The 20,419-nt window shown below is 32.0% G+C and overlaps 1 protein-coding gene across 1 annotated transcript; it reads left to right on the forward strand.

Annotated features, from left to right (window-relative positions):
• The first annotated feature begins 882 nt into the window (after positions 1-882).
• LOC143075660 (chitin-binding domain protein cbd-1-like) lies at positions 883-7,815 on the forward strand. Its single transcript, XM_076251172.1, has 4 exons — positions 883-1,038; positions 5,644-5,806; positions 6,897-7,045; positions 7,676-7,815. Exons 1-4 carry the CDS (start codon positions 993-995, stop codon positions 7,750-7,752), a joined length of 435 nt encoding a protein of 144 aa, XP_076107287.1. The 5' UTR covers positions 883-992; the 3' UTR covers positions 7,753-7,815.
• Positions 7,816-20,419: the final 12,604 nt, after the last annotated feature.

The raw sequence follows: 20,419 nt of genomic DNA on the forward strand, positions 1-20,419 counted from the left end.
CTAACAATTTTAAGTACAACTGCAGACCTTACACAACAGAAATGATTTATACACCGATATTGCAGAATTTTACTGAACAAAAAAATCTTTTATGTACTTCCGACCATCCCATCCGAATATGGGAAAAAAATATGTAAAGTTTATCGTGTTTCTTTTCAATATAAATTGTTATGGTAAATTTAAACCAAACTATTCTCTTAATTGGCTCACATGGTTCACGAAAAAAAAAAACCAACAGAAAGATAAAATTAAACGAAATAAATTAAAAAAATTATTATGGAACAAAGTTATCTGTTTATGCATTTGGTATTTCCGTATGAATGTAAAGTTGTTTCTGGAAGAAACCAACATCATCAAACGGTGTATTTTATAGCTGACTATGCGGTATGGGCTTTGCTCATTGTTGAAGGCCGTACGGTGACCTATAGTTGTTAGTTTCTGTATCATTTGGTCTCTTGTGGAGAGCTGTCTCATTGTCAATCATACCACATCTTTCTATATTAAATAATCCTAAGGTATATATGTATTATCGTTATGTTACGAAATTTGATCTTACTTTCTGATAGTTTCCTTTCTCAGATTCTTTAAATATTGTTTATCTCAACTCAGTTGCTTTACTCACTTTCGCAGTACCGACAGGTCCATGGATTTTTTTGTATGAAAATTTGGTTCATTCCGACCTGAAAGTATGTGGTTTCATATTAGTTTTGAACTCTGTGACATTCTTTTAATCGTGTGGGATTACTTTTGATTAAAACCCTATGACATGCCTTTACATTCAAGTTGCCATGACAGAATAAGGACTGAAATCGGTCATTGGTTTGAACTCTGTGTCATTCACTTATATTCAATTGTGGCCTTTTCGATATGAGAACGGGAAATCCCAGGACAGTAATCTGTCATTACTTTGATAATTCCAGACGAAGTTCGTGCACGTGAACTTGTTATCGTCTGCCCTTTTACTTATCTTAAATTTCAATTTAGAATAAACAATGGAGTACAAACCAGCTGTTTTGTTCCTAATCTTCTTGTGTTATGGTAAGGATTGAGTTTATTATGTAATGTAATTTCTAAATATTACTTATATACACTATTTCATTATTTCTTCTTTTGTTAGGATAAATTTCTACATTAAAGGAAGCCACTTCAACCATTCTACGTTAGGCCAGTACTCAGTCACCGAGAATTATAGAACTGGCAATATCAAGTTTTGTCTCTAATATTTTGTATCTTTTGCAACGAATATAAGTCTCAGAAATGATTTGTTTTTAATGAATTGGTGAACTTACAACTGTACTTAAATGTAATTTGATGACCTGCATTTATCAAGCTTTACCACAAAAAAGATGAAATTTCTCACAGATCCTTCCTAAATGATAAACCAGAATGTGTCCATATTACACGGATGCCCCTCTCGCTGTATCAATCTCTAAGTTAAAAAATACCTTGACCAAAAACTTTAACCTGAAGCAGGACAGACGGACGGATTGTCAGTAGGAACCTGATATTCAGTGATTGTCGTTAACTTTGTTTATGTGGATCATAAGTGTTTTTCGTTTTTCGTTTTTTATATAAATTAGACCATTAGTTTTTCTTTTTGAATGATTTTGCATTAGTTATTTTTGGGACATTGAAAGAAGCCACTACAATCATTGGATGTGAGGTCAGTACAGTTTTAACGGACTGTCACCGAGAATTATAGGACTGTGAATTTCAATTGTTTTACCCAATATTTTGTGTCTTTTGTAATGAATATAAAAGATTTTTTTTTTAATGACCTAGTGAAATTAAAATAGTTCTTAAATGTAATCCTACTTGCCATTCATCAAGCTTTACCACAAAATAAGATGCAATTGCTCAAAGATCTTTCCTGATAAACAAGAATGTGTCCATAGTACACGAATGCCCCACTCGAACTATCATTTTCTATGTTTAGTTGAGCGTCAAATTTAGGTCAAATCTCTAGTTTGGTATTCAAATTTGAAAAATCATATAATAGGGAACATATGCTCTAAGTTTCAAGTTGATTTAACTTCAACTTCTTAAAAAAATTAAGGCAACAGTAGTATACCGCTGTTCAAACGTCATAAATCGATTGAGAGAACACATACCCGGGTTACAAACTAAAAACCGAGGGAAACACATAAACTGTAAGAGGAAAACAAGGAAACAACAGAACACTGGACACTGAAAAGTACCTTGACCAAACACTTTGCCCTGAAGCGGGACAGACGAACTGATGGACATTAGGAACCTGATTTTCAGTGCTTGTCGCTTGTTGATGTGGATCATAAGTGTTTTTCGTTTTTCGTTTTTTTATATAGATTAGACCGTTAGTTTTTCTATTTGAATGATTCAAATCAACATACTATGCATAAACATGATAAATATCGTTTAATGAGGCAATACACAAAATAAAACGATTTTTAATATCGTTTTCCTCGTGTTTGATTTCATTCTATTTCACAAATTATGTCTGTATTTTCTGGACAACTGTGCATAAATACTTTTTTTGCATGCAGTTTAGTATATATATTATACAAATAGAACGCCAAACAAATTTTAAGGGGGCTATGGTTTTTTTTCTGTGCAAACTTTTTTTTCGCCTTCGGCGAAGAACAATCTATCTTTTTAGCGACAAACCGAAAACAAGTTTTTTCTTTCAATTTTAGCATTACATATAGTGGGAGCTGAGGGTGAAACAAACATTTTTTTTTTCTCAGGGTCCAAAACAAATTATTTTTTTCACCAAAACCTGGAAACAAACTTTTTTTTCCAAAAAAAACCATAGCACTGACTACATTGTTGATGATTAAGTACAGCTCTTTATAAGAACCAGGCCAGATTTTATCTATAATTGGCCTAGTAGAAGAAATAAATAAAAACTGCTCAAAAATAATTTTGACTGGGAAAATATGAGTGGTTGCCATGGTAATGGACACACTATTTTTTGGTTGATAAGCGTGGGAAAATCTTTCAAAAATCAGCTAAATCACCACAATTCAGAGCCTGATTATGAATAGAATCATGCATTTTTCATTAATGTTCATATGTAACATTGATACAACTTGGTTTAAGCTTCATTTTAGTGAAGATTGCATGTCAACCAAATTTGTAAATTTTTTGAAAATTTTTGCCAAAAATGTATATTTTCAACTTTTCTGAAATTGGGATTTTTGCGAAATTATCAAATTTTCTCTGGTGTTTTTCAGAAAAGTGCAAATGTGTACAGAATAGTTAGCACTGTAGTTATGAAGTTACCAAATTAAATAAACAAATGCGTGGGATTTTTTTTAGTTTTATCACCATAGCAACCAATTTTTTCATTAGAAACGGAGTTTTTATTTGCAGAATATTGCAGTTTAAGAGCTCAAATGTCCTGAATTGTTTTATAATCGATAAGAAACTACATAAAAGCTAACGAAAACTTAAAATTACTATCGTTAAGTGTTTTTGACTTCAATTGTTACCACGGAATCACATAATATCCATAGCAACATCCCCTTAAAAACTGCATAAATAGAAATTTATGTAAAAAAACATAAATAGAGGCTGTTTATTTTCAAATTGGAATATGAGTTCATTCTTTGCTTCACTCTCAGTCTTTTCTGGGTTTTTTTCTTTAGATTGTTCAATAAATATAATATATAATGTAACATTTGGGTTGGGGGATGAGGGGGTGGCGTGGAAAAAGGGGGAGGGAGGTATGTTGATTTTTTTAAATGTTGCATACCAGTAGATACTTGTAAAGATAACTGGGTTTGGTCGGACTTTGTTCCGAGTTCATCATCTTATAATCAAATTTTTGAAAGTTAACAGATGATGAACTTCATGGGATTGCAATAGCCGGGCCAACCTGGCTTATGGCAATGCAAGGTAGATATGGCCCAAATAATTGTAAGAACATTCTTAATTTCTTATGGCACACACCCGCCTGAGATGTTTTTCCACCAGCATAAATCACAAAATTGACCTGTAACATAATATTAAGCTGTACAAACCAATAATAGAATCATTTGGTCAAAGCATTTCTAAACTGAAACTGAAGTGTGATGGACAGACGGATAGACGGACAGGCAAATTGAACACATTTTAAGTTGGTGGTGACTTAAAAATAATATTAGTCAATTGGTGTTCACTAATATCAGAAGTCCAGTATAATGGAATCCTCTTAATATATACATGTAGCTACTAACATTTCATTAATAACTCCTTTGTTGTACTACTATCCCGCAATTGGAATTTAGGATATCCGAGATAGACAAATAGAATACATCTGCTAAGTTGGAATTGTGCTAATCCCGGTAAAATAATTATACTATTACCCGCAAAATTATCAAATCAAAATTTTCAAGCAAAATAATTGAATCAATATATCTCATAAGTTCAAGCTCTATCTCAATTACAATGCCTAGGCAAACATGAATACAAACCAAGCAAGCAAGTCTTACGTATCTGCTGTATATTTAGACCGAAATCGTAGACTGCTTTTCCGGTAGCAATCATTTAATTTTCGGGGGGGGGGGGGGGGGGGGGTAAGTTACTTGAAATGGCACATTAGTTTACAATCTCCGGGGAAGAGATCACATATCCGTTCCGTTCAATACAACGGATTTCTTTTTGGAAAAAGAACTATATTAATGTGTTATTGAAGAAAATGAGTATAGTCTTATTTTCAAAATTGTCCTAGGGGCGGGAGGGAGGACCCAAACCCTCCTAGCAGGTTCGGATCACTACGTGAAAAAAAATTGTTTTTGATTGGCCCCGGTAAAAAATACAAGTTACATTGCCTGGAAAAAATTACAGGTTATTTACATGGAAAAACATTACAAGTTACTTTGGGTTAATGTAAAAAAAAAGTCAAAGACCTCCACCCCCCCATCAGAAAATCACATGGTTGCTACTTTAGCTGTCCAAGATATATGTATACAATGATGGCGTTTAATAGGAAAGGATATATTTAATCTTACATATAAAAGTCCTGATTCACAACACCAAAATTTATTTAAAAATGCATATAACTATTCAGTAATGTGACAGTAATTATTCATTTGTCTGTCCGTTAAATTGTTAAAAGTAAAATAACTAAAATACCGACCTCCGAGGAAAATTCAAAATGGAAAAACTCAAAAACAAATGGCAAAATCAAAAGTTCAAACTCATCAAACGAATGGATAACAACTGATATATTCCTGACTTGGCACAGTCATATTTTAATGTAGAAATTGTGAATTAAACCGGGTTGAATAACTAGCCAAACCTCTCTGGTTTACATAAAAGATAGTCTTTCATAAGCACAAGAGTTTTCTCCAGTTGTTGACGAGGATCGCGAAGACTTTTTGTTTAGTGCTGTGTAATGTTTTGTTTGAATTAAATTTTGTCTTTTGGTCATGATGTTGTTTGATTTTCATCGACTTATGGTTTTAATGGCCAATTGTTATCTACATTCTTGTTGAAATGTTTTACGGTTCTGTAGTTCTGTCGTGTTTTAAATGCGTGGCATTATTCCCTATTTTTTTTCAGAAGTTAAATTTATCTATTGATCTCGTTAATATGTTTTTCTAAACTCGTTATATTCTAGTGTGAAAGCAGTGTATAATATCATGCTTTTTACCTATTTGATATAAAGTGATCATTTTGTAGATGTGTCCTTTTCTGCGGATTGTATTGGACTACAAGATGGTAATTACCAGTTAAACTGCCAGACGTATAAAGCATGTATCAACGGTACTGCAGCAGTCCACAACTGTCCTACACCTCCAGCTTTAGAAATTGTTTTCAACAATGTGACGCGGAAATGTGACATGTATGTACGCAACAATCGTGTTACTGACTAAACATAACAGAAATCAACATTGTGTCCCAAGTCAGGAGCCTGCAATTCAGTGGTTGTCGTTTGTTTATGTGCTACATATTTGTTTTTCGTTCATTTTTTTTTTACACAAATAAGGCCGTTAGTTTTCTCGTTTGAATTGTTTTACATTGTCTTATCGGGGCCTTTTATAGCTGACTATGCGGTATGGGCTTTGCTCATTGTTGAAGGCCGTACGGTGACCTATAGTTGTTAATGTCTGTGTCATTTTGGTCTTTTGTGGATAGTTGTCTCATTGGCAATCATACCACATCTTCTTTTTTATATATTGTGTTTTTATTAAATTTATTTGCCACTTTTTCATGTGATCTTCACTTATAAAATTGAGAATGGAAATGGGGAATGTGTCAAAGAGACAACAACCCGACCATAGAACAGACAACAGCACTTATGTTTATATTTTAAGATACATATGTCAAATCTTTCGATAAATTTAACAATTTACTGTTCTATTTTTCATCATAACCATAGCAATGGAGAAGAGCTACATGTAAATAACATAAATGTATGAGAGAGTCGTGGTGTAGTGGTTAGTGCATCGGACTACTAACACAAAGGTTCCTGGTTCGATTCCCGTTCCGGGATGAACATTTCAGGAACTGAATTTTCGGCTCTCTCTTGAAACCATTTGCGAGTATGGTCTTGAGGAAACGATGATAGTCCGTCGGAAGGGGACGATAAATGGCTGATCCGTGTTAAGAGAGAGCCATATCTCTTGCACGTTAAAGACACCCTTGTAGATTTTGAAAAAGAGCAGGCTAATGCCGCTACAAGGCAACACGCGCACCCGCAAAGTGGAAAGGGATTAATAAAAGTTGCAAAACTTGTTTCCCAATCTACTTTAAATAAATATGTTTAAATAAATATGTTTAAACTAACATAAATATATAATAGTTTACTTCAATTTTATTTTGTTTTCAATTTAGACAGAGGCGACCAATGAATTCAACCGATCTTTTTTTATTTTTTCTACAAATAATCTTCATTTCACTAGAAGACAAGTGCAACATATATATATTTGTAGACCAAGTAATGTCGCTTTACCATGTGGTGGATACCATTATGACTGTTCAAGTAAAGCAGATGGTGATTATGCTGATTTAGTAACCAATTGTACTTCGTTTGCTGTTTGTTATAGCGGGAAACTAGCAGGATATCAACATTGTGCAGCAAGTGAGTTGTTTCTGGCGGTTTATATACATTATACCAGGAAAAAACACACTACTGTCCAATAAAGGCAACAGTAGTATACTGCTGTTCGAAATTCATAAATCGACTGAGAGAAAAAAAAATCCGGGTTACAAACTGAAACGAAGAAACTATAAGATTAGGCATACTTTATATTACGTTAAACATACCTGTGTGAAAAATTACCCTGATCTTTTCAATGACTTTTTAAAGGATTGCAGGGTATAGCTGTATATAAATAAGCAACCTAGTTATAGCATACCAATGTGATATTTTCATCTTTCATCAATGATTTTTTTTACCAAAAGGGGCTCAATAGACAGAAAAAAATCCAGACCACGCGCACGTTACATATACAATAGAGATATCAGTGACGCTAGAATGAAAGTTAAATGGCTCCCAAAAAAAAAAAAAAAATCTTTACAACATTCAAACAGATGACGACACAGTTGTCAATAACTGAGATAACTTTGACGACAACAACGTCAACGAAAGAAAACACACATTGTAGTTCCGCAAAATAAAAGTTAGATACGTTGTGAGCCTTTTAATTGTTTCTTGGATAATCCTTGGATATCTTTATGTTATAACAAAAGTTTGAAATATTTTTTACAGATTTGGTATTTGATGCAGCAATACAGACTTGTAATTGGGTCGGGAGAGTCCCGCCACCTTGTGGTACCAAAATTTGACCATATGTTTTCATATAATCACTTGAAGTTCCTCCATTTTAGCTAATAAAACACTTCTAAATATTTGAGTATTTATGTTATCCAATTTTGATAGTTTCTACATATCATATGCAGTAATGAGTGTTTAAAATAATTACTAATCCAAAAGCGTATTCATAAATTCATAGTTTTAATGATGTTTCCTTGTTTATAAGTTTCTCCTGACTTTTGTATGTCCACATCTTTAAACCCGTTCCAATCCGCTACATGAAAGGTATGGAAATGATTTTTGCTGATTTTTTTATGACATACAAAAGATGTCTCATAGTATACCTGGCAGATTAAAGTGTTTCGCCTCATTTCTAAAGGAGAACAATAAGAAGAAAGGGCATGATTGCCAATAAGAAAACAAGAGACCAACATGACGGTGAAATTCACAACTATTGGTGACTGTATTATATCGCCAATAATTTTGGTTACTGTTTGTACACATATCAGGTCATTAACTTTCTGATGTAATTGTTTAAAATTAATTTTCTGATTTTAGACCCTCTATAGCCTGGTATGTGGGATTGTTTTTTTCATAATGTTGGAGTCCCTACGGGGATATACGGTTGCTTACTTCTCCGTCATTTGGTTATAGGTGTAAATTTGTATCATTGGCAAGCATAACACATCTTTATTTTTATATAGTCGCCCGATTGGTTATTCGACTGAACGTTCCCAATTGTGTAACTTTGACTGAGTGTGGATTCGAATTGCATGTGATGCATGAATAGCGGATGACCTGTGGATACACCTTATTATGATACCTTTGGAGTTCCATAAGTTTTTGCTTGTCATCTTGATCGAGTTCTGAAATGTTTACGTCGAAAAACTGTTGCCTTATGTTATAAAAATATTATCATTTAGTGTGTAAATGATAGGCAAATATAACATAGGTGACGATATCTTGATCAAGTTCTGAAATATGTACGTCGATAAACTGTTACCTTTTTTTTTTTATCAAAATATTATCATCAAGTGTGTAAAAAATGAGCAAATATAACAGATAACGTTAATGGTATGGTTATAGTAGAGGGCTGTTGCTGTTTACAAAAATTTAATGTTGCCAAACCTAAAGTTGCATGCTATCAGAAGCGGCTTAGTTACCTTGTCGATACATCCGGTTAAGTGATTGATACGATTTCGTTATTTGTTCTTACTTTAATTTTTGTGTCATTTGGTCTCTTGTTAAGAGTTGTCACATAGGCAATCACCCTAAATATTCTTTTTTATTATATATCTCAAAATGAAGTTACAAAGTTTGAGCATCGGTAAACTATTATCACCTAGAATTGATTACATTATATAATGAATAAGGGCAATGAACTTGCATTTGATTTTGAGGGACTTTCCGTTTTGATTTTTCCTCGGAGTTCAGTATTTTTGTGATTTTACTTTTTGCATCAAAGAGCATTTTCGTGATAAATAACGAAAAGCGGATACGTCTTAAAATAGTTATCAAAGGTCGATCATTGATAGGTCATGACATCATTTGATTACATTTATCAATGTTAACTGCACTTCTCAACCATCTTAAGTCCAAAACAAATAAATGAATTAAGATTAAATAGCATACAAGACTGACTTGGGACAGGCGCAAAAATGCCGCGGGGTTAAACATGTTTTGTGTGATCTCAACCTTCCCCTAACCTCAACCCCGTGTAGAAAAAAAACAAACACACAGCAATACGCACAGTAAAACTCAGTTTAACAATTCAAAGTTTTATTTTTGCCATATAAACTATACAGTTTGTGACATATGACAACAACAAAAACAAATAAAGACAATAACTAAGTAACTCAATATATATACACAAATTCAGGTAAATATTAAAGGGTCCACTGTCCTCAGTTCCATTGACTTTTTTATAAAGGATCCTAGTTTATTCACTTGTGTTGGTGTTGATGGGTTAAGTATATATATAACTTTGTCATTGTCAGTGTTAACATTTGTATGTATATATTTGTCCCGAGAGATTGTCTCAAGTGAAAACATATGGAGTTCGTACTACACATGCATGCTATAGTCTTAGTTGAGTTGGGGAGAATGTACTATTACATTTTAAAGTCGGATGCCACTATGATATATACATAAAAAAACTCTGATGTTTTGACAGTGTATATAACAGTCTCTCATAGTTATTTAAAAAATGGCACATGTATTCTAAATTTCAATATTGTGTATTAAATGTCATATAGTGTTTAATATTATTTATATTAAATATTTGTTATAAATATTTATGTATGTGGTGAGACTATAATAAACTATTCAATTTGAACTTGAACTTACATACAGTAGTCTAATATATTTATTTTGTTATGTAACAACACATGTTGCCTTTATCACTAAATTAATTCAGGATATAATGTATATTATGATAAACTCAAATAAAATGTCGTGTTTATACAAGCGTTAACGATCTATTAAAACATGAAATCGAAATTGGTGAAAAAAGTTACCAAAGGTAACAGGCTTATAATTTAATACGCCAGACGCGCGTTTCGTCAAAATAAGACACATCGGTGACGATCAGATCAAAATATTTAGAAAGCCAAACAAGTTTAAAGTTGAAAAGCCTGAAATGCATGTCACAACATTTAGGATACCTTAAATATCCTTTACAACCTTTGTTTGAATATTCTTATCTAGATGTTTTGTAAGATCCATCACGTAAAACTGATTTCAGAGCGCAAAGCTTAACTTCGCTAAAATTGTCACACGGAAACAATTCTTCCAAAATTATCTCTTATGTTCCTATGAACAAACATGTGTGCAAAGACTTGTTAAAAACATTTAAGGAACGACTGTAATTTATTTGTTTTCGGTCTATGAAGAAATAACATAAAAGTATGGTTCACACTGAATAACACGCGTTGCGGATTATTTTAAAGTGTGCACAACATTTTTTATGTTATTTCGAATAGACAGAAAACAAATTTAGAGTCATTCCTTATAATTTAATTCTAAATTGCATTTTAAACCGAAATAAATCATGAAAAATCGTTGATGACATCACAGCCACATGACAAAAATATGTCTATAAGCTGGTAGACAAAACACTGTCCGCCATTCAGAAGACGCGTAACATCCAAAATTAGATTATTTAGTTATTGATAAATAATATTCATAATAATTACTATCTCGTTTTTAAGATATGTCCTTTTTCAAGCTGTATTTCTAATAAAATATTAACTGGTAAAACAGAAAGTTAGAGATGAGAAACTTAAAGAAAAAATCCTGATGTTAATAAAAACCTAGTTTGAATATCTTATATATCACATAATATGTGTAAATTTTTTGCACACTACCTTTTATATGTGACAAAAAGTTAAACATAAAAAATACCATACTCCATGGAATATTCTAGACAGAAAGTATCTAAGCAGTGGTCAAATCGAATGCTCAAACACACCAAACGAATGAATAGCAACTGTCGTATTCCAGATTTGCTACAAGCAATTTCTTATGTTGAAGTGATCGATATCTATGGACATTAACGTTATATTGTCGTAGCCTCGTTATGATATGATGGATCACAAAATACTAGAACAGACTTTCCGGTCCTTGATAAAGAAACCTTAGAATAAGATATTTCTCTAGATATATATTTCAACATACATTTATCAAATAAGATTTTTCCAAAAACAGCTTTTTATAAATTTTCAACTCATGAATATTCGTTAAAATGAGATTATTTAGCTATACATTTTGAAGGTTTTTTGTGTAGTGTCATGACTAAAGAAAAACGCATGATGTCTAATTGAAATCAAAAGAAATTATTGCTGAAAATTACGTTGTGCTTTCAAGTTCTAGGAACTATATAACTTTAAATATTTTCTGCATTGAGATGGTAGCTAACACTTTTACTAACGTAATTTGGCTCGTTTAATTTTCGTAAGTTTTTGAAAAAATATTCACTTTGACCCTTTGGAAGAAATAGAGATTGTTGTTTTATTTATAATGTAATGAAAATTCTGACAATAAACCCCAAAGTTTTCGTAATTTGATTTTTTATGCATTGCAAAACAATGGATACTTGTTTTAAATGTTAACACCATTATAACTCACAAACAATTAGCGAAATGCTAAAGACTTCATATTCAAATATCTTTACTTACTATACATTTTGTTCTTTGAATAGGTAACAGATGGTTGATCACATTATACATGCATTTGATTTGTATTTTATCTTAAACAATTTAATTACACTATTATCGTTTGCATGTTCACTTATTGTTACTCGATTCAGTTTGATTCATCTAAAGTACATTGGTGACGTTTTACTCTTAAAAGACCGATTTTTTTTTTCATGAATAGAATAAAAGCACGTTTAATGATATACATTTTACCTAGTTTTTTGTACATACACTCGATCACAGAACTATGCCTAAAATTTACAAGGTGTTATTTTTACTTTGACGTTTTTTTCAATTTTGAATCAATATTGCACGTTTAGCATTATCTCCATGGAAACAACAGCAATATTGAAAATTTCAACGGCAATTAATTGTCCAAGGCATACCCTCAAACTAAGGAGGTAGGTTATGGTCGCATCTTTAACGGTTAATTAACTATGAATTAGTTAAGGATTTTATTTACATTTTTTTCACATTTGGACGTTTAAATGACACAGGTTTGAATGACGAGTTACATTTCATGAAAGTTTCCGTAAATTTGAACCACTTTTCGGTTTTTAACATATTTGACGTGTCCATGGTAATGGTGGCCATCTTAAAAATTCAAAATCCGATATGTACATATGCACATGGGGATTGTATCTATGGTACAGTTTTATCAATGTGTGTGTCAAGACATTTCCAAGAACTAAGATGGACAAAAAAAGTTAATTGTAAAAATCGTAACAATAACAATCTGTAGATATGACATTATAAGAACTTTACATGCAAGAAAACAGTTGCACAATGTATTTAAAGTATTATTAACTTAAACGTTCATAGCATTTTGAGTGTATTTTAAAAAGCTATCACAACAATATCGTATCGCTGAACAATTATCCTAAAGAAAAATGACAACGATTTTGCTTATTTGAGTAGTTGTTGACGAGTATTAGCGTTTAAAATGAAATCCAAAATCGCTTTCGGAAGTAACGAGCAGCTTTGTACTATCTTAAGAATATCGGTTTTGTGTACCGAAAGACCGCCCATCACAATAATTGGGTAATGATGCTGTACTAGATACTTGCAGACTTGTACCAAGCAACAAACTTTTCTATACCATCTTTAAGTGCAACTTTAGGATTGTATCCCAGTAGTCTTCGTGCTTTATTGACATCAGCATATGTTTTAAATACGTCCCCTTTAGACATTTCTTTGAAGTTTATGTTTGCTTTTTCGCCTACTTCTTTTTCTATAGCAAGAATAAATGTCATCAAATGCTGTGGCTGGCCACGCCCCAAATTTAAAATTTCGCAATCAAATTGAAAATCTAACGTTTTTACAACTCCATCAACTATATCATCAATGTAAGTAAAATCACGTGACATATCGCCATGATTAAAAACTGTTATAGGATTGCCTTCAGATATATTTTTGGTAAATGAGTAATAAGCCATATCCGGTCTTCCAATAGGTCCATTTACAGTAAAAAAACGTAATCCTACTGATTTTAGTTTGTATATATTCCAGTACACATGCGCTAAAAGTTCGTTTTCACGTTTTGTTGCTGCATAAGGTGATGCCGGTTGATCAACACGATCACTCTCTGAAAAGGGAACTTTTGTGTTGAGTCCATACACGGAGGATGACGAAGCATAAATCAAAGGAATGTTGCGTGTTTTTAATATCTCAAGCAATTCTACAAAACATTCTACATTTGATTTTACGTATGTCTGAGGGTGAGATCGAGAATATCGAACACCAGCCTGTGCTGCCATGTGCACTACGTGCGTGATAGCAGAGTCTTTGATAATTTCTATTAGTTTAACTCTATCACATACATCTATATGACGAACTGATCTAGACAGATTTGAACGTTTGTATTTTAATGTTACGTCATAATAGTGGTTGAAGTTATCTATCCCTATGACACTAATGTTATTTTGTCGTAGTCTCATTATGATATGATGTCCTATAAAACCTGCACCACCAGTTACTAGAACAGATTTTCTTGATCTTGATACAGAAACATGAGTATGAGTATAAAATCTGTCGCTTAGTATATCTCTATATATATATGTACCAAATAATGACAAGAACAAAATTATCCCAACCACTACTTTTATAGATACTGAACTCATTAGTTTTCGTTGTAATTTGACTCAGTCAGAATTTAACTATAAAGTTCGACATATTTACTTGTATGCAGATACTGATATTTCTAAAGACAAACGTATAAGGTCTTACTGATAATATTGCACACTCAAAGCAAAGAATTAACAACACGTGGCATATTAAAGTCATCGGAGTATACTAACTTTAAATGATGTAAGAAATACTTGGTCGATAGGATAATAATTAAGGTGAATAAAACCAATTACACAGATTCATATGCTTCATTACTTCATTTAATATATTTTGATTTATATTATAGTTTCATTTACATTGTGGATAAGTCTTTTTCTCTGCACAAAATCTACAAAGTCAAATCGAATGTCATTTATTTAAATTTATATATAAAAATATAAACATAGTTTTCGTTTCATCTTGAAATACATTTAACTTTTTGCGACTTTCAATTCATTTAACATTTATACAGGTTTTATATAATTTATACATGTTTTTTTATAGAAATTATGTGAAAAGATAGTCTTCTCTTCTGAAGAAACCGTTTTTATCGACACATTTTGTAAAAGTTGTCTATTCGGAAATTTTGCCTTCAACTTCGATACTGAGTTTGTGTTGTGATTCCAAAGCCAATAAGTCATATGCACATTGACGTCCTGGAAAAAGTAAAATTACAAAAAAATACCGAGACCCAAGGAAAATTCTAAACGGAAAGTCTATAAGCAAATGGCAAAAATAAATGATAAAACACATCAAACGAAAATATAACAACGGTTTTCTTATGTAGATAAGGGTTATTGAACCTTATGTGCATTGTGATACGTGAAATATTTGTTCATGGGGTGAAAAGGAAACAAGCCACGACTATACCATGTATAATGAATCTTAACTTCAAATATACAACAAAACACCAGAAGGCATATAAGCTGAAACTTCAGAGCACAAAACGAAGAAAAAATGAATCGCATATACTATACAGTCAAACCTGCTTAAGAGACCACTTGTATTATGCAAAAACCTGACTTAAAAGACCACCAATTTAAGATCCATCTGTAGTACATTTCATACAAATTAAACATGTATTAAAAGACCACATGTTTTAAGAGACCACTTGTTTTCTCTCCCTAGAGTGGTCTCTTAAAACAGGTTTGACTGTATAAAATTTCATTTGATCAGACATTTCGATCTCCCCACCTTTTCTTCCACAGGTGCATTCCGTAAATAATTTTACTTCCATTTACAAAGCGATTGTAAACACATTTTGATCGATTTGACCAATCACATGGGAAAAATGTTATAGAACCCATCACTGGGACCTCTGACTTCTTAAATTCTCTTGTTAACAGGATGGGACCACTCACTCGTTTACCTTTATAGTACGAAAAGTTTGTAGTGTCAATAGTAGGTAAATATTGCTCAGTCAAGTATACACTTTTTTCAAATACCCTTTTCATTAAGGTATTATGTTGCGTGGAAGCTATAACGGCAGTGCCTATAAGCTTGCAGGGACCAACTATCAATAAATTGTTAGTTCGTGGTCTTTCACAGACTACAAATCCTGAAGGAAACTGTTTTAATAAAGGTTGAACCGATCTAATTGCCATTACATCTGTATCTAAATACAAGCCACCGTATTCGTACGAAACTTTATAGCGTACTATATTAGAGATCCATGAGCTAACTGGTATTTTCTGTAGAAGGTTTGCTAATATCGGAAACTTATTTTTTATATTTGAGGCTGTCCACAAAATCACTTCAAAATCTGTGTTTTTGGGTTTCCATTCATTAATTATACTTGTGACATCCTCTGAAATCTCCTCGTTATATTTCAGAAATGGTTCAACGGATATGAAATGAAAAATCCGCGGAACAAACGATAGATTTGTAAGAGGTTTCCAAAAGGTAGTGGAATTACCGTGGTATAGGTGTAAAACATAAACAGAAAATGTAAGTGTAACTATAGACAAAATAATCCAGTGCATATGTGTTCTCCAATACATGTTCCTATACACATTTAAGAAGGAGTACAACCAATGTAAATTAAACGATTATCCACGAAAAACAAATATGTCGTGGATGGATTCACAATACGGTCGTCAACAATATCTATAGGTGCTCTGTGATGTTATTGTAGTAAGAAATGATTCAAGACATATCTCAATACAATCTAGTCGCAAACACTTACAATATGCAGTTTACCTTTTCAGAATCTACTACATTCTGGATGATATTTTCCAAAGCGTACACAAAATCGTTGTAACTGGTTAAAAACGTCGTGTCAAATTGACATTACACCAATGACGGAATGTACTTTATTTTATTTTGGGGTACGACCAATGGACATGATGGAAGTACTCATAGTTGCTTAGATTCTGAAATAATCACCCATTTGAATCACTTGCTTTTGAACGTTGATTTTAAAAAATACACAAATCTGTCCTTACACGTTATAAGTATAAATAAAACTTAAGATATGAAAAATACAAAATAGTTTACAAAGAAAGAAATCAATAGAAAACAACATGTGTTTGTTTCACATCTGAAATATAAGTCCTTCGATATGCATGTAATCAACCATTTGAACTTATTATAAACAACTCTCCCCATCTTTTCCTACGTTATATTTGTAATTGGCAACTACTTTCATGTCAAATTCAAAGATAAGGAGATGTGATATCGTTTCCAATCTTTTGGCTTGATGACCATTGGTTAGTTTCTATGCAAAGTTTTTTATCATTACTCATTTTGTTTGATCAATAGATCGATAGATTTTTTATTTTTGATTTTATAAACTCATATTCATCCCTTTCAACACCTCCAGCTTTTTATATTTATTGTTTGTTAGATGTCAATGTATATATTAGGTCCATTTCATATATAATTTTGTAAATATATCAATTTTAGTTTGTGAGTATCTTCATATTTGAAAGCCTATGTTGCATATGTTACACTAATCATTTTAACATCTTTATATGGCTCAGTTGTCCCCTCCCTAGGTCAAGGATGGTATTCTGTATTATTTATCATCGTTTTATGATTTGAATTCATTATCATCCTGTTGGACAAATGTTTATATATTGTTTATTTTTGTACGAGAACCATATTTAATCTGAATGAGTAAATATTTTGCCATTCAACTGCATTTCCTCTCTTCATTTTTGCATGGTCCAATAGAATGTAAAATACATGAGTTACTCGATGATTCATCAGGCGAATATTTAGTTTCTGCTTTTTTGTTAATCGGGTTGTAGGAGAAAAGATTACAATATTTTTATTTAAACGATTTTCAACTTTACCGTTCGGGAGCTCTGGCCATCGTTTCACCAAAGGTAGCAATATACAGTGAGGAGTAAATTTTTGTTTAAATATCTGAATAATAATATAGATTTCTAAGTAGGTTCATATAAACGCCCAGATTAATTCATATTATATGTTCTGTTTAACAGTTCATATTACCACTTCCGTACCAGCAACATGAGCAATATGCCTATAATTTGTTGTAATGTTTTGGTTTTCCTGTTTGAATGATTTTACACAAGTCATATTTAGGCCCTTAATAGCTTGATTTTCGATGTGAGCAAAGGCTCCGTGTTGAAGGCCGTTCGTTGACCTATATGGGTTAACTTTTACAAACTGTGACCTGGATTGAGAGTTTTCTCACTACATTTTCTTAGACTAGTATCTATTTACGCTCGATCTTTTCAATTCACTTTTATGGAAAAATGAGATGAAATGTATATGAATTTTATTTGACCTTTTTATATATAAATGACAATGGTTTCAGAAAAGGTATCATTCAGATGGATGGAAATTTTACTAATTCTTTAAATTTTGGGGTAATGTTTTTACATTAACACTCTCCTTTTTAGCAATATACGGATTGTTGCCATGGTTACATCAAAAAGAGATTCTGTGTTGTTATATCCGTTTATATCTTCTGTTGACATATTTAAAAAGAAGACACGAAACTGTTAATGGTCAAGTATCTTACGTGTTTTCATCGGAAACTATAATAGATGGCGTTTAGGAAGATTTATGTCCATCCTGATAGAGTCATCATCCACGACGTATATTTCATAATCGTTTTCTTCACTCATTGTTTTGACTCTTTATGTTAATGAATTGATACTGATTTGTTTATGTGAATGAGGTATCTGTCTAAGACAAATAAAGATAAAAAAATTAATGGATGTAGGGTATACGTTAACGAAACACCAATCCAAACATAATTTTTAATTAGTGAATACGCTGAAATGTCCCGCCAGCTTTGCTAACACTTTCGAATTGTTTCTCTTTGTAACATCTATTTCTTTTTCTTTTTCATTTCGATTTTGTTTATTAGTTGATTCAATTATTTTTCGTTTATGTTTGTTTTGTTTTGATTCGTGTTTTGTTTCATTTTGTTTGTTTTCCGCTTCGCATTTAAATTCGATGTTTGTTTCGCCTCTTTTTCTTTTATAGACACCCATAACTTTGTAGTGTCTAGTAAAAGGTCAAAACATGAAATAAGACTATTGTCCTCTGAACAAAGATAATAATTCAAACAGAAGTCAAAACAAAGGAGACGTGGACGATCCATCAATGAGACATGAATCACTTAATTTTGTTTTTATATTTTCTGTATTTGTTTAACTGACAAAGTGAAAATCTGAAAGTTGTTGACACCTACCTGTGAAATATGAATATTTTGTTTATACTCAAAATAAACTTTATTTGGCAGGTCCAATAACTTACATGTAATAATGATATACCAGACATACAATTAGTAGATTCATGACTTCATTACAATAATATTAAAACTGTAAGTTAGTTTAAAAATACTTTTAAATACCACAAAATCAACTGTGCATTGACATTTATCTCGGTCATTAAAATTCCTTGCATATTTGTTAGACTGAAAAAAAGCAGAAATCCTCCAAAAAATAGAAATTAAGAAACAACAGAAACTCCGCCTCATTGTTAGACCTAAAACTCGTATTTGAAATAAATACCAGAATTTTTGCCAAAAAGGACGATTTTAATATTTGAAGTTAAAATTTTCCGCACCTTCGTAACAATAAACACCTGAGTACGGTATATACATTTCCCAACTCATTCGGGATATGAAAGCTTGCAACTGCATCAAAAATGTCACCAGTGTCTGAGCAGAATGTGGATGAACCAGGGTAATGTAAAAAAAACGTCTCGTCCTTTTTTATGAAAAGTTCATTGGAAGATACCAAGATCTTGTTGGTAAATATTCTGTATCAATGTCATGAATAATACACGATGGCCATGAAGTTAATGTTCTAAATACTGACGTTGTTTGTCATATAAATTACGTGTTAAAGTTTTTTTTAATTTGTTCTTGGATACATGCACTATTACCTTTACTGTTTAGTTCACTTTTTGTTACAGTAATATCCTTTGGGTGTGGCTCGGTACTTACGTACTTCGCCATTGTGTTGTTGTTGAGATGTGGTAACTTTTTGTATGCTTGTCTATTACTTTTGCTTATTTGGTTTGTATATATGCCATTTTGTTTTTCTTTGTTAATATATCTGTTTGTGTTTATAAGATTATCACACAATGTTTCATACTGTACCCCCATTTTTACATTTTCACGTATTATGTCTGTTTGTTTTGTTCAGAGATTGTTGTCAATATAATGGAATTTTATGTGACTGTCATACAAGTGAGAGGTTTAGATAGCCACACAACCATCGTTGGATGTGTAAAAAGTTGTACATTTTAATGTTGTCATTTGATAAGGGACTTTCCGATTTGTATTTTTGTTATTCTACTTTTTATAGTACAAGATCGGATTTAAGTTGTTAAAAAGAAATATTTTTACCAACACAAATTTGAAATGATGTTTCATATAAATAAGACTTCGCTGTATAACTATCGATTTTATTTTAATCTGTACATTTGTTGAAAATATAAAGTTATTTGGAATGAGGCTAATTATTTGTGTGTTGCCTCCAAGTACGGTCAATCAATATGGCTATCTACCCAAACCATAGTATGCAAACTATACACTGTAGTTATCACATTGATTTAGTTGAATAATAGTTCGAAAAACAAACAAAAAAAGATCTCATTTTTCTTTTCTCTTTACCATCGGTTACGAATTTTCTGCCTACCACAGTTTATAAAAATCCATTCATTTGTATTGTAGCGCTAAAATTTCTATTACTTCACTACTTTATATAACTTAAAAAATAAACATGATAACATAAAACAAATTGTCGAGCACAAATATATATAGAATAAAATTGAGAAAGGATATGGGGAATGTGTCAAAGCAACAACAACCCGAACATAGAGCTGACAACAGCCGAAGGCCACCAATGGGTCTTCAATATAGCGAGAAACTCCCGCACCCGGAGGCGTCCTTCAGCTGACCCCTTAAAAAATA

Source organism: Mytilus galloprovincialis, chromosome 5 (assembly GCF_965363235.1).
Source record: "Mytilus galloprovincialis chromosome 5, xbMytGall1.hap1.1, whole genome shotgun sequence".
NCBI classification, from domain to species: Eukaryota; Metazoa; Mollusca; class Bivalvia; order Mytilida; family Mytilidae; genus Mytilus; species Mytilus galloprovincialis.